Here is a 25,528-nt window from a genome sequence, read left to right on the forward strand (position 1 = left end):
ATTTGTCTCACGTAGACATTGTCCATACTTCCTCGAAGCCAAATAGCAAACCTGCATCGTCTTTTTCTTTTCTTTCGTACCATGATCTATCACGTAATACCTCAAACCAATGATATTTTCAATGCTTTTGTACATACTCCCTTTTTCAACAAATAAAAAGCAGAACATGAACATACTTTTTCGTTACATCATTTTCAGTCATACGCATCATAAGGCTGTGTCGAGAATAGTGGACATCCAAAAACTCCACAAGTTGGCACACTTTGTAATGATTATTCGTCGACAAGATGACGGCTTTATTGTATACTTTACAAAAGGTGATGTTTCTTTTTTAAAAAATGTATTGCCTCTCTCATCGAGAAACATGGTGCTTTGTACAAGATGGATGGGAGAACCAAATACTGGCCAATGAATCAAAACCGCATCTCATTTAAAACTCTCCAAAAATAGGATGAAAAGAAAAAAATCGAGTGTGAATATGCATGTGTGGAAGAACAGATGGGTTTAGGCGACGATTTGTGCTGGTGACTCAATGAGGTTGAGCACTTCCTTGTGGGTTCCATCACCCTTGGCTTCATGGAACTTCTTGAGAAGACCGTCAACCATGTCCAAAGACAAAGCACCGTGGACATCAGCGAGAGCCTTGATCTTTTGAGTAACTGCCTTAGCATCTTCATCAGTAAGGTCAAGGTTGAGTTGTTCAACACGGTTCTTCACAGCATTCCATCCAGTAAGTCTGTGTCCAATGCTGACATATCTCGTCATACCGAAATCTTCTGGCTTCAAAATTTCGTACGTTGATGGGTTGTTCAAGATAGCTTTAGCGTGGATACCAGCCTTGTGGGTGAAAGCACAGTAACCGGTGATATAGTTGTTGAAAGGAACGGTGACTTCAACGGCCTCAGCAACGATGTTTTCAACATCTCTGATCTTGTGAAGGTTGTACTTGTTCTTGACATACTCCTTGTCACCAGCATACATACGTGCAAAGAGACCACCGAGAGGAGTAATTCCGTTTCTCTCACCAATACCGAGGACGGAGGTATCAATATGTGTAGCACCAGCTTCCAGAGCGGCATAAGCGTTTGCGATAGCGCATCCAGTGTCGTTATGGAAATGGCACTCAATATCGCAGCTGACAACACTTCTCAAAGTTTTGACGAGTTCGTAGACTTGACGAGGGTTGGCACATCCGACGGTATCAGCAATACCAACACGGTTGACACCAATCTTGTCAACAGCCTTGTAAATGCTCAACAAATCGACAAGATCTGAGCGGAAGGAATCTTCAGTTGAAAATCGAACTTCGAGGCCAGACTTCTTGATGAATGTGATAACTTCAATAGCCTTGGCAGTGATATAGTCCATATCCTTGCCATGAGAAAACTCTCGGAGGTAGGAAGATGTTCCAATGACGACATCAAGACCATCAACACCAGTGGAGATGGCAACCTTAGCATCATCCATATGGCAACGAATGTGGGTAAGAATTTTGGCCTTAAGACCAAGGTTGGCAATAGCGGTACAGTCAAGACGAGACTGCTCGCTGGCCATTGGTGAGGTCAACTCGAGATAATCTACACCGATGTCATCCAAAGCCTTGGCAATCTCGATCTTCTTAGCAGTATCGAAGAAAGCATTGGCGAATTGTTCACCCTCTAAAGAAAGTATTGGGCTATGAGAATTTTTACTGGGCTAAAACTTTTGTCTCGAAAAAACTTACCTCTGAGAGTAGACTCAATGATCTTAAAGTTGGAAACATTGGACATAGGGTCGGGATACTTGGATTGATATGGAGAGACAATAGGCTCTCTTGGGCGGTCAGGATTGTTTCCGTTGGTTTGTCCGTTCGTCTGTTCAGGCATGTTGTGTGAAGAGGTGAAAAAAAGTTTGGGGTAAACTAATAAAAACGAAGGAAACTTCCAGGCTTATATAGCGTCTCACACAAACCAAACTCGTTTCAGGCGATTATCTTAGTAGATGAAAGTCACAAGACAGTCCTACAAGATCATCTCGCCCGGTCTTCCATATTTGGGCATCGCCTTCAGATCAAAAGATTTAGCTGAGCCGGTACGCGCGTGTTGCTCAGACGCGGACCCACACTATTGACTAAGAAATCTCTTGCTGGTAACAGGCAGATGAGATGACACTTCTCCGCATACCTTATTCGTACTTAGTTTACATCACCAATACTTCAATCACTTGCACGTTCAGTTCAGCTGTTGGGACCCTTGATGTGGATAAGATTTGACAAATAACAGGTAGTATTTGCAGCACAAAAATATAAATAACTTTGTGGAGAATAGCCACGAAGCCATTAGCAACAATGGGCAACCTTCAAGTTTGCGCAAGATGATGTGATAAACTTCCAAAGAAAACCCTAACCCTGCTACTGAAATTTTTCATTGCTGGCAATGAAAATTTGTCGCTTTCACCGTTAACCAACACCGCACCGATTAAAGTTCGTAAGCACGTTCACAGAGTACAATGTTATATTCAGGCGCGGTTTAACCTGGCAAACAAGAGGTACTGACAAAGGACAAAGTGAAGGACTTCTGCTTTGTTCTCACGAAGGAGCTGCAGAACATGACTACCTGAGGCCCAACAAAAAGTGGCGTGGTGTTGGCACGAAACAAGTAATCCTGAGAGTCGAGTAGCGCTTTTGTATGTTGGGCGTTGGCCACGTTCGTGCAAGCCCAACAATCACCAGTTGCTCCACATGTAGTTGGAATGCCATTCTCGGGTCAGCGATTCAACCATTGCAGTGGAACAATCGTGATGCACGATGAAATAGCGCTTGTGAGAGGCGTAATTTAAGAAACAAAACGAACTCAAGACGCGTAGTGGATTATATTAAATGAAAGTTAATATTGACAGCTGGCTACAAGCGACTTGCATCGCACTGTTCGGCCCCTTCGGACCATCAAAATACGATTGCCTATGCACTGGAGTGCGAATTCAAGGTACAACTTGTCCCGAAGTTAAACAAAAAGGATTTCCTTTCTTCATACCTAAAGATGTGCTGAATGAATAAACGAAGGTACATAGCTCTTGATCTCTTGTTGCTGACTGTGTAGATAAGTCAGGCTCCATTGTTGTATAGCAGCAAGCATTACTGTTTCTGCTACTTTCCTTCATAGTTAGCTCAACTATCCTTGCACCTAGTCACGTCTATTCATTCATTTTTTCAAATGATCATTCTATTTAAAATTTATTATACAGTCATTAAAGAGTATATAAGACCAGTGGACTGGACGCGGACGTCTCTAGGGTAAATAACAGCTTGCGGTCCTTGACAATTAAGCCTGACGAAAACGCGAGTGAAGCCAGGTGTGTGGTTTTGAACCATTAGCGCCCCTTTTGAAAAATTTTGACATACGCCTGTATTGGTGGGCAATACTGTAACGTCGCCTTCAACTGTACGGTATAGTATCACCCCATCAGCGGCAGATAGTTTAGGACCACATGAAAGAATGATTGATGTGAGGACTAAGATGATGGAGAACCTTCCCATGGATGAGTATGTGGGGTAATGTCGGCTGGATAAGTGGCGTGTAGCTAATCGGGCAGGAAAACATCTATATTTATAATATGAATCTTGAGACGCTATTATGATGAAAAGAAAGGGGTAAATGCACTTGACTGCTTATGCAACTCAAAGGAGAAGAGTTTATAATTGTAAGATTTGAACGCAATCTGCTGGCGAAAGTTAAAACCAGAGATATGAACCTAAGTACGTTTGCATCTCCAAGAAAAAGCTTCCTTGCGCAATGGCGGCCGACAAACTTAGAAAATAGAGGGAACGATGATAACAGTAAGATGGAGTACCATTCGAAAGGACATGGCTTGCTATACATTAGCAAACAGGTCTATGTATACATGTGAATAAAAATCTAATATCATTTCACCCTGAGGATATCCATTAGTAACGAATTTTTCCCATTTATTATAGAAATTTTGTGAGGTGCTTAATCGTTATTGTTACCACTACTTTATTTATAGAGTATACAACTTTGTGTCAAAATCACTAGGATTTCACCATCATTATAGACCAAACCTGTGGCAGGACAAAATAGGATTTTCCTGGATATATAAGCAATTTCTGACCTCTACATGCAAAAACTGAACAAGCAACAATAAAATTAGGTGTGGTATTTTGAATGACTGTTACATCCTTTGAGAGATTTTGGCATCGATCGATTAGAACAGGAAGCATTTTGTTTAAATTATCGTTAGATATGTAGTGTATTGCTCCACTGTTAGCGGTAGAGAACCGGGACCGCAAGATAAAATCATTGCTCCCATGGCAAAGATTAAAGTGATGCTTGCATATGAGACGATGAGTATAGACGGTATCTTCTAAAGTGATTACAACAAAACAAAGACAAAGAACCGCATCTTATACTTTACCAATTTGAAAGTAGTAATCGGCAACAGGAGAGGGGAAAATACAGTCGACTGCTTATGCAGTGCATAGGAGAGGACCTCCTTGCACTGATCAGGATAATCAGGCTAATTTTATCAATATGCTCCAGTTAGCATTTGTAAAGATCTACTGCAGTTGTGGCAATTTAATGAAGTTTAATCAGCACAACAAGTACCCTATACTTGGGAATTTGGGAAGAAGCTATCTAAAGGGAACAGACATTGGCTACTTTGTCGATCAGGGTAGAAGTATCCTGCGTGCATAATGCGGTTTTATCGGTTACTGGCATAGCTGTGATACCAGGGATGATAGAATAGAGAGTGCTGGAAGATTTCAAATGAACGAGGAACGAAATTCTTTGCCTTAATTTATGTATTTCATAGCGTGCACTAAAGCTTTCAGGTACAACAAGTGTATTTCTGTATGATGTGGGAACAGTATCCATTCTCGATTCATAGCTGTATCTTCATTCGGTTTCATTCTTCCTAATGAGTGTAACTAATTTATTCACGAACGATGGAGATATTCCTGATTGATACGTAAACTTCAGAGTAAGTCTTGTTGAGACTCTTGGAATATCCATGTTCGACATAAATGACAATTTCATGTTTTTTGTAAGCAATGTGCAATCAACGCTGTTTCTTTTGGACAACCATATAACTATAAGATTCAGGATTGAGAATTGAAGGCAATAAGTATTCATAACAAAACAGAGGTATGCAACTAATCGCCTACATTGCTCAAACGTGGAAGCCTCACTGTTGAACGGTTACCAATGCCTTTTATATTAGAGCAGCGACGGTTCCAATTGGGGAGAAAAAACCATAAAAAAAAAAAAAAGCGGTCCGGCATTGCACCGAGTTTTTTTTTTCCACATCCAGGTGAAATGAAGGTAATTGACAAGATCAGAAAGGCAGAAGAAGAAGGACGTGTTTACTGGTCCTTTGAGTATTTCCCTCCCAAGACTCAACAGGTAAGATGATAACTGTAACCTCCTGTCGATTTCATCACGGTATTGCTCACAATGACTCATATACCGTCATTGCACCTTAGGGCGTAGTCAACCTTTATGACCGCATGGAGCGAATGTATCGACTTGGGCCAGAATTTATCGACGTTACATGGGGTGCTGGTGGTGTTTCAGCTGACTTGACCTCTGAGATTGTATCCACTGCTCAATCTGTCTATGGGCTGGAGACCATGATGCATTTGACATGCACCAACATGCCTAAGGAGAAAATCGACACTGCGCTCAAGGTAACAGGAAGCTCCACCACTTACTAATTTGGGATTGAAAGAGAATACTGTACATTTGCTTATCATCAACTTCTACAGCTTGCAAAAGAATGTGGATGCCAAAATATTTTGGCTCTTCGAGGGGATCCTCCTAGAGGCAAAGATACGTGGGAATCTTGTGAAGGCGGATTCCAATATGCTGAGGATCTTGTTAAATACATCCGTGAGCAGTATGGAGACTATTTTGGTATTGCTGTTGCTGGTAAGGACAATTGTAAGATTGACTCCTCTATCTCGCAAGGCTTCGTTCCTTACCACTGTTGGATTCGCAGGACATCCTGAGGGCCATGTTGACAACCCTAGCAAAGAGGATGATCTTCAGCATTTGAAAGAAAAGGTTGATGCTGGTGCTGATATCATTGTCACTCAACTGTTCTTCGACATTGAGATGTTCTTGGATTTCGTTAAGCGTTGCCGTGCTATCGGAATTACTTGCCCAATTCTTCCTGGTATTCTTCCCATTCAAAACTACAATGGTCTCAAGCGCGTCATTTCTTTCAACAACAACTATGTTCCCGAGCACATTTGGAAGGATCTGGAGCTCATCAAGGACGATGATGCTGCTGTGAAGGACTATGGTATCGACTTAGCTGTGAAGTTCATTAAGAGAATGTTGGAAGAAGGCATTCGCGGTTTCCACATCTACACCTTCAATCTTGAGCGATCTACTAGATTAATTTTGGAGAGGTTAGGCTATACCGCACCCAGCGAGAATGTTAAACCTCTACCATGGAATCCCGTAAGTTCATGTCTACTTATAGAAGTACAGGCTGTGTTCTTCTTTACTAACTTGAACTCTCCTTATCTAGTCTCTGCACGCAAAGCGAACAAAGGAAAACGTTAGACCCATTTTCTGGAAGAACCGAACAAAGAGTTATATTCAGCGAACAGAGTCCTGGGACGAATTTCCTAACGGTCGTTGGGGTGATTCTCGCTCGCCTGCTTTCGGTGAGCTGGATGGTTATGGCGTTTCACTCAAATACCCTACCCCAGAGTGTCTGAAGATGTGGGGTCATCCTACTTGTCTGGATGACATTGCTATGCTTTTTGCAAGATATTGTAAAGGAAAGTTGGAGGCTTTACCTTGGTGCGCACAACAGCTTGATCGCGAAACCGACATAATTCGTCAACGTCTTTCAGCAATCAACCTTCTGGGATACCTCACGATCAACTCACAGCCTGCCGTCAATGGTGTTAAGAGCAGCGACTTGACTTACGGTTGGGGACCCAAGAACGGTTATGTGTTCCAAAAGGCCTATCTAGAGTTTTTCGTAGCACCAGAACAACTAGACGATTTGATCGCCAAGATTAGCACCAACCCGGAAATAACATACTTTGCTGTTAACAGCAACGGTGATTTACGAACAAACACTCAGAGCGATACTCCCAATGCTGTTACATGGGGTGTGTTCCCTGGCAAAGAAATTCTTCAGCCTACCATTGTCGAGTCAACTGCTTTCATGGCCTGGAAAGATGAAGCCTTCGAACTTTGGCAAGAGTGGGCACGAATTTATGAGACCAATAGCGAGTCTTCAAAATTGCTGACTGAAATTCACGACAACTGGTACCTTATCAATATCGTCAACAACGACTTCCAAGATGAGGCTGGAATTTGGAGATACTTTGACCTAGAAATTGACGGAGAAATCTCCAGAAGACTTCGACGCTCTTCCGCTGATGCTGCTAACTAGACTCTGTGAACATACACATTTTGTGACAACCCCAAGCTCTGATATTGTCTTCTTCTTTTTGTCTTATTCTGAATAGATATATCAGCCTTTGGGCTTTATACACTGATGGTGCTTCCTATACTGTTTTTTCCCCCCCTGTATTCAACATACATGCACCTATGATCAGTATTTTTTAAGATACTTTTACCACCTCCTCTTTTTTCTTTCTCTATAATTTGTTTTTTCCATGTTGAATTGTAACCTACCACCACCACCTGCACAAAGTAATATTAAAAACCAATCTTCAACAGAATCCAGCTGCTCGTTCGCACACATCCCCGGAAGAAAGTTTATGGCCGATCGTGCGAACATTTCCCCATTTGACTGGCAATTTTTTATTTGCCAAATGTATGAGACCTTGGAGCAAAAACGATTCAAAGTTTGACTCTTGAAAAGAGCTGATAAATGCCACTACTATCAATATATGTATTCCATTGCTGCGTACTGACCTTGTCCTGTCTTTCAGTTTTGCACGCGGCGATAAATTGCGACGTTGAGTGACTGGGCTTCAAATCACCATAAAAGGGATTGTTCTCTCAGTCACTGATACCTGTCTCGTTTCTTTTTCTCTTCATGCTTCGCTTGTTAACACGTACACAGAAGCCGCTCTGGCTACGAGCATACTCCACCAATAACTTTTCTAAGGTCCTGAAGTCGGCTGATGAGGCCGTCAAAGACATACCAAGTAACTCCAAGCTGCTAGTCGGAGGATTCGGCTTATGCGGTATTCCAGAAAATCTCATTGCCGCGCTCAACAAGAATACACATGTCAAGGGGTTAACCGTCGTTTCAAACAATGCTGGAGTAACCAACTTTGGTCTTGGACTCTTGCTACAAACCAGACAAGTCAAGCGTATGATTGCTTCCTATGTTGGTGAAAACAAAGAGTTCGAGAAACAGTACCTTAATGGAGATCTGGAAGTTGAGTTGACGCCTCAAGGCTCGCTAGCAGAACGAGTTCGAGCTGGTGGAAGTGGAATACCCGCATTTTACACGCCAACTGCTTATGGTACATTGATACAAGAAGGCAAGCTTCCGATCAAGTAGGGTTTAAGATGCTGTGTAAACGCTTGTGTCAGCTTCATGTTGACATACATTTCGATTTAGATATGACAAGAATGGCAAAGTTGAGATCTATAGCAAGGCACGCGAGGTGAGATTAATGAGCTACTGACTATAATGTACCTTCTGGAGCTGACCATACTGGTGAAATCAGGTTAGAGAGTTTAACGGACAAAAATATATCATGGAAGAAGGCATCACAGGAGACTTTGCGTTTGTGAAAGCTTGGAAAGGTGACGAAGAGGGAAATCTGATATTTAGGTGTGTACACGTACAGCTTTACTGGTTTACACATCAGTCTTCAGTGAAGCTTTCTGGTGCTCAAAGTACACCTCATTAAATGATTGTTTCGATTTTAGGGGTTCGGCTAGGAACTTCAATCCCGTCATGGCAAAGGCAGCCAAATGTACAATTGCCGAAGTTGAAGAGATCGTCCCTGTTGGTACTCTGGACCCTGACCAAATACATTTACCTGGCGTTTATGTTCACCGTCTTATAAAGGGCGAGCACTATGAAAAGAGGATTGAGAAGCTCACTGTTGCAAGTGATGGTAAGGAGAGTGAGAATACCGACTCTCCTGCCGCCAAACGCCGAGAGAAGATTGTACGAAGGGCGGCGAAGGAGTTCAAGGTAATTGTAATTTATCGAAATATAGACATAGATCATACGCTGACGAGTTCTTTATAGGATGGCGATTATGTGAACCTTGGTATTGGCATGCCTATGGCTGCTAGCAATTATGTTGAAGAAGGAGTAAATCTCAAGCTTCAGAGGTAGGAATCCTTCCTCTTGGGTACATCAATTAACTTATTTTCTCACGGTCCTCATTGGCAGCGAAAATGGAATCCTTGGCTTGGGACCATATCCACAACGTGGCCAAGAGGATCCAGATATGATCAATGCCGGAAAAGAAACGGTTACTCTGACAACTGGAGCATCTATCTTTGCAAGTGATGAGTCGTTCTCTCTTATACGCGGCTCTCATATTGACGTTACCATTCTGGGGGCTCTACAAGTCTCCAGGAAAGGAGATCTTGCAAACTGGATGGTTCCACGCAAGATGGTCAAAGGTAGAGCAAAATTATTGTCTTATGTCTGTAGTATATCCAGAAACTGAAGCTTTCTTTATAGGGCCTGGAGGCGCCATGGACCTTGTGGCTGCCAAGAACACCAAAGTGATTGTTACCATGGAGCATGTTGACAAGGTATAGTAGTATAAATGTCTTCAGAAAAATGAACAACAGGTGATAGTTTCAAACATGCTCATATGTCACTCTTTCTTACCTTGCTATGTATCAGAACGGTAATGCCAAAATCGTCAATGACTGTGACTTACCTCTCACCGGTGTCGGGTGTGTCGACACAATTATCACGGATCTCGTATGTTTGTTTTTCATTCCACGCTTCATCACCAAAATAGTCTAGAAACCTAACCAGTGCTATTGCCTCAGTGTGTGTTCCAGGTCAACAAGGAAGGTCTGACATTAACAGAGCTAGCCAAAGGCGTTACCATCGATGAAGTGAAGCAAAAAACAGCGTGTGTTTTCAACATCGCACCTACACTAAATACCTTTTAGGTAGGCCAACACTACGAGCATCAATGTAACAAGAAGAGCTTTTGTTTTGACAAAACAGTTATTCTTTATGAAAATGAGACATAAATACAACTTGTTTTAAGCGATGATTGGAATGGTTGGAGAGCGGTAATAACGAAAATAAAAGAATACGAAACAGAAATCAATAGAATGAAAAGAAACATACATCTTTGTACAGAAACATGAAAAAGAGGAATGTACGAGAATGGGGGTAATAAAAAAAAAAAAAGAAAGAAAGAAAAAAAAACACAACGGCAACGACAACAGAAAGCAAACAAGAAGTATGATACAATACGATATGAGCGAACGCCAAAACAGAGATAGAAGTATTTCAAATAAGGAACAATGTTTTCCGGAAACATATAAAGAAAACAAGGTTCAAATAGCGTTCGTGGATGTCGCAGTGGATATAATGGAAGTTTACTCTAAGCCTGAATCTTGAGAACTGCTCGCAGTCCTTGTTGGATTTCATTAAGGGTTAAGGCTCTTTCGTGACTCATTTGCGGGACAGGCGGGTTATATACATTGTTCATTGGCGGTGTGAAAGGTTGTTGGTGTTGAGGTACCAAAAGATTGAAAAGATCTCGAGACCTGCGTTGCAGTTCGACTTCAGTTGCAGCCTTTTGGGCATGGTTGAAACCAGGGAGAGGGAGCTTATTGGGTGCAGGTGCATTGCTAAAAGTTGGGCCAGCATACTTTGCATCTTGCGTAGCAGCTATGGCCACTTTTTGACGGCGAGGCTGGTGACCAGCAGCTTGCTTTGCTTGTTGGCTATTATGGTATCTTAGCAATTTAGTCAAGGCTGGACCAGCCGATGTATTAAAAGTTGGGCTTTCATATACGCACCTGTTAATATTCATAGCATACATATCATAAGAAAGCTGGGTATCAAAATGGTCAGAGTCATCAGATTCCGTTCCACTGCTAGCATACGATAGCTGGGGAACATTGTCCTCGGCAGACGAAGAGCCACTAGAATTAGCGGACACTGATGACTTGCGATGGGAAGAGTTTGCCTTCTTTGCGTTTCGAGGGGTATTCTTTCGTGGAGAAGGTGATGTCACAGCCTTGTTGGAAGGCTTCTTTGGAGACTTTTGTTGTGGTTCAGTGGGAGGAGTCATGGTAACAGCGCCTTTTGGAGTGGTTTTGGGAGACTTGCGGTTGGATTTTTTATTTTTGGGAGTACGGTTGGCTTTGGACGGAGCCTTTTCTACTTTTATGTGTTCTTGGGGTGTAGTGATATCCATCAAGGATAGGCGCTGTGATTTTAAAGGGTCGAGAGAGAGAGAGAGGGAGTTGTTGGTTAAAGAGAAAAAAGAAAAAACGAATGTGTCAGGAGGTTCTTTGGTCCAGGTTCCTTCGTTTGGTTCCGTATGCGGCTGAAACTCTCTCCGATTGGTCCAGTCTGAATATAGCCTCCCGCTTAGGACATAATATTGCAGTTCCGCATACCGATGGATTTATTGGTCCTTTAAGAGGCTTGTATTATTAGCAAACCCTGAATGATGAGACAGGCTTTGAAATAACATACAAAGCCATGTTTTTGATATTTTGTCAGTAAAATGCTTTGAAAATCCATGTGCTATCCCTTCTTCATTTACATTTGTACGGAGGTTGGTAGTTTATATAAGGAAATTTTGAATGACGATGAAAGCCCGTGATCGTAAATAAAACCTGCCAATACGATTCCTTTCAGCAAGCCTGAAGCCAGATCGACGCAATAGCTCCACCTTTCTTCTATCGCAATATGCCACCAACAGAAAAGCCTGCTTTACAAAGTCTACAGGAGAAAGTTTCTGAAGCAGGAATCTCGGTGCTTGAGTTGACCATGGATAGTTTTCGGTTATTGTTTAAAGGGGACCAGATTCTGACTCGTGTTCGAGGAAGTATCCTTCCTTCCATCGCAGCCCCGGTGGTACTTTTTGCGGTCTACTCCTCGTTTTTTGCTGCCATTCGAAGTACAGGCAAGTGTATTTGAATATATCCAAGAACAGGAAAATGATCGATCTGCAGCTAAAACATACCTGGTGTTATTAGGCATCTTGCCCTCACTGGGAGGCTCGGTCATCTCATTAATGTCAATGGCAATAGGACTGCTAGTTTCCTTCAGGTAGATCCCTTGCAAAACCACCTTGTATGGCGCTTTAAACTATCATTTTTAACCTGACTTTTCATACCAACAGAACCTCTACAGCATACGGTAAGTTTATTTAGTCTTAGCATGCAACGGCAATGATAGCAGCATTTGATCCTTTATGTTGGTGTCAGACCGATGGTGGGCGTGCCGTGGACTGTGGGCATCCATCTCATCTACTTCTCGAACTATGATGCTAAACCTATGGCTCAATGTTCGAGATACCAATACGTCGACAGAGATTGATGAAGACAAAATAACCGTCATGAAATTGATCGTTGCATATTCATTGGCCCTGAAAAACCATTGCAGACGAAAACCTGGACTCCATCACGCTGATCTAGCAGAATACCTTCCACCTAGCTTTGTTGAATCATTCGATGGCAATTCCCCCAAAATCCCTCCACTTGAGGTTATCAAGCTATTACATCAATATGTGATCATGTTCGAAAAAACTGATAAAGTGGATCCTCGAAGTGCTGGCTCCTTATTGGCGGGAATCAATACGTTTACAAATGAGCTGTCTAACGCAGAAAGGATCTTAACTCCCTGGCCATTGGCATATTCCATTCATCTAAAGGTACAGTGAGCAAAATATCATTTGCGTACCTGATAAATTCTCTAACCCCATGTTTTCAGCAAATCATAACCCTCTATTGTCTTGCTCTACCCCCGCAACTTGCGTCAGCCCTTGGTTGGTGGGTGGTACCAGGTAAATAGATTACAAAATAGACTTGTGTGAGATGAGACAAATTAATGATTTTTCTTGTATGGCTCAGTGACATGTGCTGCTGTATTCACATTCTTTGGTATGGAAGCCATCGCACTTGAGATTAGCGATCCATTTGGATATGATCTGAATGACCTGTAAGTACTGAACAAGGCCGCTGCCACTCACTTTGGTCATCCGTGTTCACTGCTTTATATAACATATCTTCAATGCTACATTACAGACCCATTGACAAATACTGCAATGAACTCAAGACAGAAATGCTTGATATGATGGCAACGACCTATCGTCCTAGCATGCAACGCCCAAACGTCAATGATTTAAGAAAATTCTAATGACTATAACAAAGATAATAAATAATCTTCGATCACTTTGAACCCGCACACGAAAAAATAAAGATGAAAGTCTCGCACACACTGTGTACTGACGGACTTTTGGATCCATGTCCAACGCGCATTTATAGAACAATTGCATACATTCAGAGAGAAAGAAAAGATATAGTGGAAAAAAGGAAATAAGAAGGAAATGAAGGAAGAGAGAGATAGAGAGAGAGTTGTGATAAAAGGGTACGGAGTGCTTTGCCTGTTTGACATCGTGATTCTAATATCATGCACCAACGTTCTTCTTCTTCTTGCCTCGCTGTGCGCCTGCTGATTGACCTGCCATGTTAACGTACTTTGATTTCTTTTCCGCCGGCTTTAAGATCTACAATGAATAGACAGGGTGAGCTGATGTTGACTCTCATGAACACTAGTTATGACGTGACAGGGTATAATCTTACCTGGAAACTACACATGAGGGTTTGGTCGACGCTCATCATGGCGCCAGCGTTATCGAATTCACCACAATAATTTGGTGCGGAGAACAAGGTAACCAACTGTCTCTTTGCGAAAAACTCATAACCATCTTCAACAACTTGATGTGCACGACAGATGAGGTCCATATCGTGCTTTTGAAGGAAGCGAGTAACAACATCAGGTCCAAAAGTAAATGAAACACCTCTGTCGTTCTCACTCCATCCAGTGATATCTTTGTCGGGATCTGCCCATAACAAATCACAGAGAAGACCTAACAGCAAATGCGTTAACGGTGTGAAAAATAGGCACTAGACAGTACAGGTGAGCCTCATTGACTTTACCTGTGTCAGGAACATCAGTAGGACGCATGACTCGGCGAATTTGTTCCATGCTTTGCAAGTCAGGAGAAAGACCACCGTGCATACAGAAGATCTTTTCGTCGATTATAGCGGCGATTGGAAGGCAGTTGAAACAGTCTGTGAAAGTCTTCCATAGCTTGATGTTGTACCGTCGTTTACCTACATAGTAAAGAGTGATGAGCAAGTGTACAGCTAGATAGATGCTTCTCCATCAATTATGGAACTTACATTCGTCGTAGAAGCCATATATACGATTTATGCTTGCATATTCGTGATTTCCACGAAGAATAAAAAAGTTTTCTGGGTATTTAATTTTGTAGGAGAGCAGCAAACATATGGTCTCAAGTGATTGTTTGCCTCTGTCAACATAATCTCCCAAAAACAAATAATTTGCTTCTGGTGGGAAGCCTCCATATTCAAAAAGTCTCAACAGGTCATAGTATTGCCCGTGTATGTCACCTAACACGTACTAAATATTGAGTATGACAGGGCAACGGTATCGTCATTATGAAACACCATTATCTTACCACAAATCTTGATGGGTGCCTCCAACTCCAAGAGGATGGGCTGACTCATGAAGATCTCACGAGCCTTTTGGCAAAGAAATCGAATTTCATGTTCGGCGAGTTGCACTTGTTTACCAGGACGACTTCCTCTTACTAGAAAAGAAAGAGATAAACGAAAATCATTAATCAGGTTGAGTTCACAATGAAATATTTTGGGTAGGCAGCTACTGTGTAGCGTTGCAACATTTTGGGATGATGAAGACTGATCCTCAAGAATTACACAACTATGGGACGCGCACGGTACTATTGTACATTAGATTTAAAAGGATCTCCTCACCTTCCAGCAATCTTTCAATTATAGTATCGACATCAACATCGACGGGATCCGCCATGACTCTAGGGAGAGAATGAGTTTGAATCAGTGGGCCACAAAATCAATCAAAAAGTCAAATAAGATGGGGCGTAATCTCAATGCTGGAAGGACGGCTACGTTGACTCATATCTCAAAAGGCAATAAAGGAACTATCCTAAGAAAGAAACTAAGAATAGTCGCACTGAGATGTCGGAATCCAGTGAGTGTGCCGCCAATGTTGACTGGAGAAATCTATGAGTAATCTGGCGCACATCTAACGCGTGGTAAGAGCTGAAGAGGCGAATGACTCAAATACAGTATGTTTTTTACATAGATCGTACAACCGGTTTCCGTTACATGAAATAAAAAAGACGTTGAAATGGGGGAAGGGGATGTATACGTACTTGAGCACCGAAGTTGTAGTGAAGAGGTTTTAGCAGGGAAGCGGAAATGGTCGAGACCAGACGAAAAATTCAGTGTGTTTTTCGGACGGATTTGCCTGAGTTTGAAACTCAGTCCGCATACTGTCGTCCTATATTTTTCACAGCCCATAGCTTATTGAGCCCTTGATAACGTTGTTGGATATAAACTTAGCTACTGGCTAATACATCAAGTAATGGATTATTGTGGTTAATTCAAAAGCTGAAGTTAACCGTTGCCATCCTTTATTATTGTGGAGTATAGTAGCACTCTCAGTCTTAATCGAAGGCTGGCCAATTTTGGCAAATTCTCAGCAATAAGACGAGGGGGGGGGGGTTCCAAGTGGTACACCCATTGGGAGGCACAACAACAGCAAAGGCTTATACAATGCTTTTTTTAAATTACTACCGCGGCCACATTAATAAATGTCGCGACTATGTGCAACTATAAGGAAACGGTCATTTACAGGTTGTTAGTTTATTGCTGGTTTGAAGTATCATTTCAATTATTCTATCCAAGTTGGCTTGGTAAGCATTTGATTCTACTGTAACCATAGATAATGTCAAAAGTTGAGAACCCTGTAAATAGCTAACAAGCTTTGAGATTGTGATATGATTGTTTGTAGAACGTAGGCTGTTCTTCCGAGCGTAGGTGTTCACTTGTAGGTTCAAGAAAAAGATGGAAATAATAATTCTTGTACTATTCGCCAATTTTCAGCTCTTTTGCACTGCCCTGCCAAGGTGTATTGCAATCCAAAAACATTATGCAAAAATAAAAACATTGCCGCTACCATGTTCAGTTCACATTATATTACAATTATATCGTCTCTGACTAATCACTATTTCTTTTTGGTTTTTCTACCGCCTCGTGGTGCCGCTGACCCTCGCGTTGACCGCCTTCCTGTCGTTGTTTTACTGACTGGCTCAGGTGTGGCATCCGATCGTTTTCCTCGTGGTCGTCGCACTTTTTTAGCTGTACCACGACTATCGGTAAGAGAGGGCTCCAAACAAATCCAACAAACAAAAGTCACGATGCACTCACCTTCCTCTGGCTCTGGAGTCGATGCATTTGAGCCCGTTATGGATGATGTTGGTGAAGATTCTTTCCTTGCAGCCTTCTTTTTTAAGGGAGTTATGGTTGGCGATATGGAGCCTTGCTGTGATGATTGATCGTCTTGTCGATGTTCGAAGATCAGTTGCTCGTAATCATCCATAGGCAGTGTAAACTCTCCTGCACCGGGCTGGTCCATATCCATATCGTCCTCTTCGTCCGCTTCTTCCTAAAACAGAAAAAGAGTAATAAGATATCGTGCCTCATGATCCTCAAAGCGTACCACAGGAGTCAAAAACACTAGGTAGTTACCAATTCGTTGAGAGCTTCAATTCCATAGAGGTGCTCAAGCTCCCGCCAGATTTCCTCTATAGTAAGTGGGGAAGGGTTGTCTTGGTTGTATTGGCGCTGAATACTTATGATCCTAAAGTGCTTGTGCATGCCTAAAGAACATGTCAATCAATCACAAGCAGACAGGGGCACACTGATTTATCAAGCGAGCTTACCAACTGGCTTGCATTTCGAGATGGCGTTCAGTAATGCGAGCTCTTTTTGTACCTGCCAGTCTGACTCTTCACTTTCAAAGTGATCAGCATTTAACACGTCTTCAGACTCTCTCTTGACATAGTCCACGTCTGACATGGCCGAACGGTACTAAGATTTAAAGGTTATGAATCGATTTTGCTCGTGTTGAGGAGGTACTACAATTGCCTTCGAAATGCCAGTCACAGAGCTGCCATCAAAAGTAATGGTCAATACGTTGAAGGTGGCTATCATAATGACCATATACCAGTGTATATCAGGTTATAAATGATGTTAATAGCCATATAATTACCCGTCTACATATGATACATAATTTGTACGTGTCTATCGCGATAGCAGCCACAAGCAGACATTAAAGAAGCATTGATCCAGGGCAAGCATGGAGCATCGTTTAGTTTTCCCGTTGTGTAATATTTTTACTGATAGCGTACGTCTTGACAGAAGCGTGTATCTGTACTCTCTAATGAGTTTTTTACGCGTTTTTGTTGGACCCTCCTTAGGCTTTAATACTTTCTGGTCAAAAGCAAGCAGAATTGAGGCGCTCCAGTTTCCTAGCCAGTGTTCACGTGGCAGTGAGAATTGAAGCAAGTCAGCGCCATTACTTTTTGCCTTCAATTGGAAATCGAAGTGTGCTTGCTCTGCTTTCTTTATTATGTCTGATAAACCTGTCGTTGTCGTTACTGGCTGCTCCCAAGGTGGTATAGGTACAGGCATTTCAACTTGTGCCAGCTCATCCAGCATTGTGCCATTAACAGTAACTAGGTTTCAACCTTTGCCAACAGTTCGCCGCCAAAGGGTGTCGAGTCTTTGCTACCGCCCGTAGAGTGAACGCTATGGACGGTTTGGAAGGTATGGTCTAGTTCGTTACTAAGCTCGGTTTTCTCTATAATTAAGTTTTCCTCAAACAGCATTTGGTTGTGAGAAGGTGTCCCTGGATGTAACAGACGAGGTATCCATCGAAAAAGCGGTGGCCGAGATTTATGAAAAGGCAGGTCATGTCGGTAAGTTCTTTGGCTACGAAATTAATTTTTAGTCGATTGAGATCTTTAACTTTCTCTCAAAATCAATGATGAAATCAAAAGATATTCTTGTCAACAATGCTGGAGCTCAGTAAGTGTACCTACGCGTATCAGTCGGACCTACGTGAGGTTCATTTGTTGAACCGTAGTTTACTTGTATAGTGCTATTGGAGCTATGTTGGATACGGATATGGCGTCTGCTCGTCATTGCTTAGAGGTGAATGTTTTTGGAACACTTGCTATGTGTAAAGCTGTCGGTCGCCGTATGGCTGAGAGGGGATCTGGCAAGATTGTAAACATTGGCTCTGTGGTCGGATACGTCTCCACACCATGGGCAGGTATAGATCTTCACTCGTGTTGTAATGAGGTAACGCATGCCATTCATTATGCTCCTTCTTTCAGGTATTTACTGTCTATCCAAGGCTGCCATTCACTCTATGACAGATACATTGCGCATGGAGCTTAAGCCATTTGGTGTCCATGTTATGATTGTAGCACCAGGTAAGCTTAAACCATAAGAAGACTGGTCAATGGTTTTACTGAGTTCTCACATGTGTGTTTAAGGTTCCATCAAATCAAACTTTGGTGACGCAGCAATAGCGACTATCTCGTTACCAATCGGTTAGTTCGAAGTTTGTCTGGGGGATGAGAATTGTTGAACTATATATTGACATCGGCCTATTCAAAGATTCTTTGTACAAACAGTATAAGGCTGTCATTAACGGAAGAGCAAACGCTTCGCAGGGCCCAAGGGCTACTCCAACCGAAGTGTTTGCCAAGCAAGTAGTGCAGACTGTATTGAAGAGTTCTCCACCTAGGTATTTTACATTTGGACACCTCACACCTCTGTTCTTGATCTTCTTCTACTTGCCAAGATGGATCACCGACAGATTACTTAGCGCAATAATGGTGAAAGCAGTGAAGGCACCGGAAAGCGAAGCAGGAAAGAAGAACGAATAAATACCTAGCGATATGATGTTTTATTTTGAGGTCCAGAGCAAAGGCAATCTTTTCAATGGCCATATAAATTATGATTATATAATATCCAATTAACATGGTTCTGCATAATTGCGTGCAATGGTGTGCATTTCAACTAACTTCAAATGTAGGTTAGACATTGTACTCCAAAGGGTAAATGAAGAAACAGCCTTAGCTGTTATGTTTGATTCTATAAATCTCAGTTGTTTTATTTTGAATTGATGTTAAGTTACCGTCTATTGCGAGAAGCCATTTTATCGGCAGCAGGATCACTGCCACCCATGACCTTCTTCGAGATGATGGTATCATTTTCATCCAGACCTGCATCCATTTTGAGCTTCTCAATCTCCTGTAAAATAGGTTGGTAGTCCTGGTATCGCTGCTCGGCCATACTGAAAGCATCTCTACGCAACGCCTTTCCGCGAGCCATGCCTTCTTCATCCTCCTCGAAGGCTTTTCTTGCCCAAAATTCAGCTATGAAAGGATTTGATGAATTAGAAACGGAGGGCTTATTTGTGGATACATCTCATGGTCAGAACTATTCCAAAAGTTTAACTTACAAGTTCTGGCATAGAAGTCCCTCAAGCTTTCTCCCAGGTTCGGGGTACCAAGAGCATCCTCCTCTTTTGCTTTCGCCTACAATGAACATAGCCGATGAATAAGACACTAGTACTGGATTTAAATTACTGCATGTAACGTTACTTACGTCTTGCTCCAACAGCTGATTCAGTTTGTTCATAGCTTGCGCTTGTTCGTCTTCTTCTTCTATGACATCAGGTACCGCCTCCTCCTCTATGACTACATCGGTCATGTTCTCATCCTTCTTGCTTTCATCCTTCTTTTTCGACTTTCGTTTTTTTGCTTTGCTGCCTACACTTTCATTTTCATCGTCTTCATTATCACTCGCAGCTTCATCATCATCTTCATCGTCGTCATCATCTTCATCATCTTCATCATCTTCATCGTCGTCATCGTCGCTTTGTTCTCCTAACCAGATTTGTTCGTCAAGTTCACTGCTCTTCATACACGTATATTCCGTCATTTTCTCTACATTGATGCTCCAAAAGTCATCCAAAGTGAATTCCTTGTCTTCAATTTCGAGAATGCCACCATATATATACAGTATGCCTTTCTGCACACAGGTCATCGCATTATAACGTGCGCGTGGAGCAAAATCCTCCATACTATCGTCTTGGGGAAGCTGTTGCTGTTGACCGGTTTTGGGTGCCTCATTGCTCGAATCATAGCCAGAGCCTTCATCACTGTCATTTGAATGATGTTGCTTTTGTGCTTTTGCTTTCTGTGCCTTCTTAGCCTGCTTACTCTTGCGTAAATTCAGCGGGAACCATCTACCGTTGTCAATCTGATATGTAAAGCTATGTTGAATGCCACTGTTAGCAGGGAGTTGCTAGACTCATGCGCTACTTTGTCAAATTTCCTTACAGTTCGTTGAAGAAAGTACTTTCAAGCTTTTCTTCGCTCACATCCTCGTCGTATACACCGCCGAACAAGATGCCTCTATTTTTGTAAACTGCCATTGTTGCTCCACTTCTTGCACTACAACAGCCAGATAGGCATGCAATTAGCTGCCTGCTTGCTACACGCAACTTGTAATTGAAAAATTAGTATACTACTTACGTTGGAGCAAAGCCGGATTTCTTTCGCTTCTCCCATTTGATTCCTTTCAAGTCTGTGTTCATCTTCAGCAACCAAGTGTCTAGATAGGATGGTTAGATGTTTTGTATGCACACTGAAACCTCGGCTGTACATTGCTTTACCTGTATGAACAATGCCCTTGGCTCGTTGTCCCTTGGTATATTGCTTACAGTACCCTCCATATAGAATTACACCATCGTTACATGGAATAAAGCAGAAACCGGACCTTGCGCTATGACATACTGTTAGAAAACATCCGTTAAAATGGGCCATACACTACACATTGCTTACGTTGGGCGATTCGATGATTCAGGAACCTCGATTTTGGTCCACTTGTAAGTCAGCGTATCAAAAACCCATAGATCGTCATAGTAGTTTGTCTGTACATAATTATCGTAAAATCCTGGAAAAACGGGAAATTGTCAGACTACTGCTCTTCTAAATCCAAAAACCTTGCGCCTTCACGACACATACCACCAAACAGAACAATGAAGTTCTTCCAAACCTAAGACAGGATGTTAGTATAAATGAGGCAAGGATAGCTTTCAGGTCCCAAATTTTGATACACATACTGCCATGCGATGACCTGATCTTGCTGACGGTTTTTGCTTAACTTCCAACTTATCCCATTGATTAGTCTTCAAGTCGAAAGACCAAAAGTCCTTATAATGGAAAAATTGTGTTTCATTGGGAGATATAAATTCACCTGCGACATATTAGTCAACCTATTGGTGAACGCCCACTGTAGGAATTATTGCAGTAGCCATACCTCCAAACAAAAATAGCGTTCCTGTGGGCATAATCGCTATTTGATGAGCAGATCTCGGACCAGGAGAATTAGGTGAAGTAATCTTCTTCCATTCATCTTTGTCGATGCTGTATCGGTAAAGGTCATTGTACATATGCACTAAAAAAGGTGCATGGAGTGAAAATGTCAAATTCCGTTGATCTACGTACAAACTCGGTTTCAATATGTCAATGCAGGCTCTTACCCTTTTGTCCATCATAAAATTCACCTCCAAAGAGGATCAACTCGTTGGTATTCGTTGGATGCGGAGAAAACGTTCCATTCGCCCGTCTACTGGGAGGGTTTCCAATAATTTCCTCTGTAACTTTGTACTGCTCTTCTTGCTTTTTGGACGGCTTTAGCCATAAGGAAAAACATTTTCAAGCTATTTATTAGGACTTACTTGTCTCTGGAAAGCGGCGAGGATAGATTCAATATCTTCTTCAGGCTCTTCTGCCTTCTCCTTGGACTTCTTGACTTTCTTGTTCGACTTTCGGTTTGCCTAAATCGGATCTGTTAACTACTGGTAGTTTGGAATGTAAATGATCAATGGCCGAGAAATAACCTTTTCCTGAATTCTAGCCTTGTGTTCGGCATCATTCTTCTTTTTCTTTCCTTTTGCTTTTGCCATGACACAATTGCTCTGAATTCTTTCTGGCGCTCGATCGACAAAACTGACAAAACCGAAAAACGAAATATCCACGTGACAGAATGCAGTCACTCCGTCGGTCGTAACATGTTCTTTTGGTTTCAACCCGCAAGAATATGAACAGTCTATTTCACTTTCATACTACTCCTACTTAAAATGAGAAGCATTATCAGTATTATCACTACAGTTGCCTTGACCGCTCTTCTTTCTCTAAATGCCTATGCTGCCAAAGGTAAATACAATATGTGCTTTTCGAACCTGCTGAGTCTCTCCGCCCTTGGCATTTAACCTCGGCCAAGTAAATTCGTCATCCTTTGGTCGACTCCCTGCAATCATTTCAGCTACATTGAATATTCGACTGTACACCATCTATTCAAGCTGCCTTTTTTATGCTATTTATGTACTTGTAATCGTTAACTAATCACTTACTTTATGTCTCAGCCGGTTATACAGACTTTATCATGGTGTTCAACCGAGATATTTCCGACAGTGACTTCAAAAAGGCTCAGGATGATGTTCTCGCTGCTAACGGTGTAATCAACCATAAATATACTGCTGGATTGAAGGGTCTATCAGTTTCCTTGCCCGACAATAAGGATGGCTTGGTCAACACATTTGAAGCTAAGGACTACGTCAAATTCATTGAGACTGACCAAACTGGTAAGCAAATGACATGAACAAATATTCGTAACCAGCATCAATTCTAATACCTTGCCTTCTTATAATCCAGTTCATACTCAAAATTAAAAAAAAAAATTCTCCCAATTTTTTTGGAGTTTCTCGACGTTTCACCTATCTTAACTTTAGTAGAAAACAACTTAGCTACTTCCCACACCTCCTCGTTGTAAATGTGTATCCCGCTTAAAATATATATCCTTTTATGAACTTGATTTCTTATGATGACCGGTAAAATATACTAAAGCTAATTATTCCGCCTCGAGTGGAACGCTGTGGTTCACGCCATAATAGTAGACGCCTTCCCGCTTAGCAAATGGCATATCCCAGCCGCCTTCTTCTGTTGGAACGATAAGCCAAAGTCGCAACAAATGTCTTGTTAATTCTTGGGAATCTTTGTAAGCACTTCTGGCATGCAGGATTTGGTGATTGTGAACAAACTGCATATCACCAACTTCGAGCCACATCTCAAGAGCCTCCTTCTCGCAAAGGTTTTGCACATATTTCATAGCTTCAAACTTTTCATCGGAAACTGGAATTCCAAGTCTGGGAACAGTCTCCCAGAAGTGAGGTCCGTAGAAGGTAAATAGCTTATCTTCGTAATATGTCATTGGAGGCGCCAAAAGGTAGGGAACATCATTGGGTCCATGTTCCCCCTTCTTATCCCAGTGCCAGGTTTCTTTGAATAGCTCAATGATATCGGGACGCTCCTCCTTGAGGCGGTTATATACAGTGTGTGAAGATATGACGGATGATTGACCGCCCTCTTGACTGACCTGCAGGCAGAGAAGGCCGACAATGTCGGTACCATCGACGTGGAAAGGCTGAGCTTTACGAGTGGCATATATACGAGTGGTGGGATCATTAGCATCATAAACAGCCTTGGTCAGGGAGCCAATGGAGATATCCTTTACGTGACCCAAAACATGCCCTTTGCCATTTTGTGTTTTGCGATGTCCTAAAGATATGAAATGACTGTCAGTATAGTGTTCAAAAGCATAAAATCGAGATTTCCATCTAGGTACATACCCAAGTGTGTACCGATGCCCATGAATGCAGCGGCTTGTTCCTCCCGGGTATAGTTATTGATTGGAAAACCACGAATGAGTGTGAATCCGCGGCCCTGAAGAAGAATTTCCTTGTGCCTTTGCAACACCTTTCCGAATTCTGGAAGAGGGAAGGACGCCTTGTCGATGAAAATGAGTTCCTTGTTGAGGGTGAAGAAGTGCTTGATAGCAGCATCAATTTCATTGATCTCTGAGTTACTGAGCTGGTAGACCCATTCATCAGGGTGAGCCTCGAGGTATTTTCCATCCCACACGGTTGGGCCTTCTATTTTTTCGGGCCATTGAAGGGTGGTTGGGTTCTGGTTCTCCACCTCAGTAGAGAATGTTCTCCAACCGTCCTTTGCTTGTGTTGGTGCTTGAACTTGGGCCATAGTTTAGTGATGAGTAAATTGATGGATTGATTGTGGTGAGTAGGACTCGCCATCTCATGCCTTTATATGTATTTTGCGCACTAAGTGATCACGCAATTTACACTGAAACTGAGGATAACGTCTCCGCACATCCGGCTGTTTCTTTGGAAAATGGCGTTGACTTTGTTCATCTGGTATGCAACACGTCGCCAAGTCAAACTCAAAAAAAAAAAATTGGACGAATTTATCATGGTGGCAAAGAAATCGACGGATGATAACAAATCCATGGGAATAGTGCAAGTCCTGGCCTCCATGGCGGTGCTGCGAGATCTATACGTCGGTGAGGGCCAGTAAAATGAGGTGCACACTTGTCAAAGATATGCGTTTGACGGAAATATGCAAGCCTTTTTATACCCTGCCTTTCCTCATAGTGCGTTATATGCCGTCAACGTTCGCAAAAGTGGAAGAGCAAATCAGATTGGTGGTACACAAACGGGCTACAAGTAATAAAATCTTTGGTGCAGAAAAATTTCTGAGGTCTGGTTACATGGAACTCGTTGTGTGACAATGTGTATTTCCTTGTATTGATAACTTGCCAGGGTGTTATCTACAGATTTTGTTTGAATTGAATTGAATTGAACAAATCGGCTGTGCATCTTTCGTGGGCAGTGTTATGCTTGACTCCGGTGTCTCTCACGCTTAATTTGGATAGGACAGAACGAGCTTTTTTTTTTTTTTTTTTAACAAAAAATTTGGAGGTTAGCATTTCCGCTATGGGCTTTGTTTGCGGCCAGATAGCCTTAAAACAACAAAATGTCACTCTGCGTTCAATTCGCCAGCCATTCCAAATGGTGTGGTGTTGATAGAAAACAAATACCGGTCACCACATGCATTTCTTGGCCTTTCTGTTCTCGGAAGAAACCACATATTTGTAACGCCCTATTACGGTATTGAAGAGATTCTACCTTATGAAATTCGATGCTATAACGCAATTGTAGGTATAATCCGGCTTTTGCTTTCGTCCTATAGAAAGTACCCTTGAATCATAGCCGTGGAAAAGATCGACTTATAAAGACAATAGCCTTCATCCAGTGTCTTACAGTGAATGATCAATGGATTCTCTCACGTAAAAGTCTATCGTTTACGACGTCAAAAGTAAGGCGCTTCTAACACAGGATCCTTCGTCGTTTCTTTGACCAACCTCGATTATTCATAGTTTCTACGTTGAGATTCAATATCGGATGACTGTAACTTTCATCTGTATGACAAGTTACTTCAAGCTTTCCAGTCCCGATCACGTCATCTTACGGCAGATCAACTAATCTCGACGTTAGCCCAAGGTCAGTA

At 42.1% G+C, this 25,528-nt stretch overlaps 11 protein-coding genes across 11 annotated transcripts; 5 read left to right on the top strand and 6 right to left on the bottom strand.

Moving 5' to 3' along the window:
• Positions 1–221: 221 nt before the first annotated feature.
• K450DRAFT_208332 (uncharacterized protein) lies at positions 222–1,920 on the bottom strand. The gene is made up of 2 exons (XM_051584763.1): positions 1,724–1,920; positions 222–1,658 (listed from the first exon to the last, which is right to left on the bottom strand). The coding sequence occupies exons 1-2, from the start codon at positions 1,863–1,865 to the stop codon at positions 505–507; spliced, it is 1,296 nt and encodes a 431-aa protein (XP_051445922.1). The 5' UTR covers positions 1,866–1,920; the 3' UTR covers positions 222–504.
• Positions 1,921–5,036: 3,116 nt separating this feature from the next.
• K450DRAFT_235227 (uncharacterized protein) lies at positions 5,037–7,526 on the top strand. Its single transcript, XM_051588052.1, has 5 exons — positions 5,037–5,399; positions 5,480–5,683; positions 5,762–5,924; positions 5,995–6,461; positions 6,532–7,526. The coding sequence occupies exons 1-5, from the start codon at positions 5,202–5,204 to the stop codon at positions 7,411–7,413; spliced, it is 1,914 nt and encodes a 637-aa protein (XP_051445923.1). The 5' UTR covers positions 5,037–5,201; the 3' UTR covers positions 7,414–7,526.
• A 316-nt stretch (positions 7,527–7,842) lies between these two features.
• On the top strand, positions 7,843–10,352 carry K450DRAFT_235241 (uncharacterized protein). Its single transcript, XM_051588053.1, has 10 exons — positions 7,843–8,495; positions 8,560–8,605; positions 8,669–8,775; positions 8,874–9,144; positions 9,202–9,287; positions 9,349–9,584; positions 9,646–9,719; positions 9,814–9,894; positions 9,966–10,091; positions 10,170–10,352. Exons 1-9 carry the CDS (start codon positions 8,026–8,028, stop codon positions 10,089–10,091), a joined length of 1,497 nt encoding a protein of 498 aa, XP_051445924.1. The 5' UTR covers positions 7,843–8,025; the 3' UTR covers positions 10,170–10,352.
• K450DRAFT_235254 (uncharacterized protein) lies at positions 10,084–11,482 on the bottom strand. Its single transcript, XM_051588054.1, has one exon. The coding sequence runs from the start codon at positions 11,354–11,356 to the stop codon at positions 10,535–10,537; it is 822 nt and encodes a 273-aa protein (XP_051445925.1). The 5' UTR covers positions 11,357–11,482; the 3' UTR covers positions 10,084–10,534.
• Positions 11,483–11,739: 257 nt separating this feature from the next.
• On the top strand, positions 11,740–13,473 carry K450DRAFT_235256 (uncharacterized protein). Its single transcript, XM_051588055.1, has 7 exons — positions 11,740–12,073; positions 12,147–12,219; positions 12,293–12,309; positions 12,378–12,823; positions 12,883–12,955; positions 13,023–13,110; positions 13,197–13,473. Exons 1-7 carry the CDS (start codon positions 11,857–11,859, stop codon positions 13,306–13,308), a joined length of 1,026 nt encoding a protein of 341 aa, XP_051445926.1. The 5' UTR covers positions 11,740–11,856; the 3' UTR covers positions 13,309–13,473.
• On the bottom strand, positions 13,347–15,417 carry K450DRAFT_235264 (uncharacterized protein). Its single transcript, XM_051588056.1, has 8 exons — positions 15,392–15,417; positions 15,126–15,229; positions 14,973–15,031; positions 14,657–14,788; positions 14,358–14,588; positions 14,112–14,288; positions 13,755–14,041; positions 13,347–13,678 (listed from the first exon to the last, which is right to left on the bottom strand). The coding sequence occupies exons 3-8, from the start codon at positions 15,025–15,027 to the stop codon at positions 13,580–13,582; spliced, it is 981 nt and encodes a 326-aa protein (XP_051445927.1). The 5' UTR covers positions 15,028–15,031; positions 15,126–15,229; positions 15,392–15,417; the 3' UTR covers positions 13,347–13,579.
• A 447-nt stretch (positions 15,418–15,864) lies between these two features.
• Positions 15,865–17,116, bottom strand: K450DRAFT_235272 (uncharacterized protein). Its single transcript, XM_051588057.1, has 4 exons — positions 16,964–17,116; positions 16,770–16,900; positions 16,449–16,686; positions 15,865–16,379 (listed from the first exon to the last, which is right to left on the bottom strand). Exons 1-4 carry the CDS (start codon positions 17,097–17,099, stop codon positions 16,246–16,248), a joined length of 639 nt encoding a protein of 212 aa, XP_051445928.1. The 5' UTR covers positions 17,100–17,116; the 3' UTR covers positions 15,865–16,245.
• Positions 17,117–17,453: 337 nt separating this feature from the next.
• K450DRAFT_235276 (uncharacterized protein) lies at positions 17,454–19,149 on the top strand. The gene is made up of 8 exons (XM_051588058.1): positions 17,454–17,704; positions 17,763–17,849; positions 17,909–18,001; positions 18,083–18,110; positions 18,182–18,357; positions 18,422–18,520; positions 18,584–18,640; positions 18,708–19,149. The coding sequence occupies exons 1-8, from the start codon at positions 17,653–17,655 to the stop codon at positions 18,977–18,979; spliced, it is 864 nt and encodes a 287-aa protein (XP_051445929.1). The 5' UTR covers positions 17,454–17,652; the 3' UTR covers positions 18,980–19,149.
• Positions 19,150–19,173: 24 nt separating this feature from the next.
• On the bottom strand, positions 19,174–22,366 carry K450DRAFT_235286 (uncharacterized protein). The gene is made up of 13 exons (XM_051588059.1): positions 22,348–22,366; positions 22,006–22,236; positions 21,844–21,942; positions 21,646–21,784; positions 21,423–21,560; positions 21,226–21,359; positions 21,128–21,158; positions 20,945–21,056; positions 20,776–20,885; positions 20,636–20,714; positions 19,704–20,373; positions 19,558–19,633; positions 19,174–19,471 (listed from the first exon to the last, which is right to left on the bottom strand). The coding sequence occupies exons 2-13, from the start codon at positions 22,069–22,071 to the stop codon at positions 19,227–19,229; spliced, it is 1,899 nt and encodes a 632-aa protein (XP_051445930.1). The 5' UTR covers positions 22,072–22,236; positions 22,348–22,366; the 3' UTR covers positions 19,174–19,226.
• Positions 22,104–22,926, top strand: K450DRAFT_235293 (uncharacterized protein). The gene is made up of 3 exons (XM_051588060.1): positions 22,104–22,321; positions 22,531–22,749; positions 22,820–22,926. Exons 1-3 carry the CDS (start codon positions 22,246–22,248, stop codon positions 22,834–22,836), a joined length of 312 nt encoding a protein of 103 aa, XP_051445931.1. The 5' UTR covers positions 22,104–22,245; the 3' UTR covers positions 22,837–22,926.
• K450DRAFT_235296 (uncharacterized protein) lies at positions 22,891–24,221 on the bottom strand. Its single transcript, XM_051588061.1, has 2 exons — positions 23,794–24,221; positions 22,891–23,722 (listed from the first exon to the last, which is right to left on the bottom strand). The coding sequence occupies exons 1-2, from the start codon at positions 24,200–24,202 to the stop codon at positions 23,016–23,018; spliced, it is 1,116 nt and encodes a 371-aa protein (XP_051445932.1). The 5' UTR covers positions 24,203–24,221; the 3' UTR covers positions 22,891–23,015.
• Between the last annotated feature and the right edge of the window lie 1,307 nt (positions 24,222–25,528).

Source organism: Umbelopsis ramanniana, assembly GCF_025399195.1.
Source record: "Umbelopsis ramanniana AG unplaced genomic scaffold K450scaffold_18, whole genome shotgun sequence".
Classification (NCBI taxonomy): Eukaryota; Fungi; Mucoromycota; class Umbelopsidomycetes; order Umbelopsidales; family Umbelopsidaceae; genus Umbelopsis; species Umbelopsis ramanniana.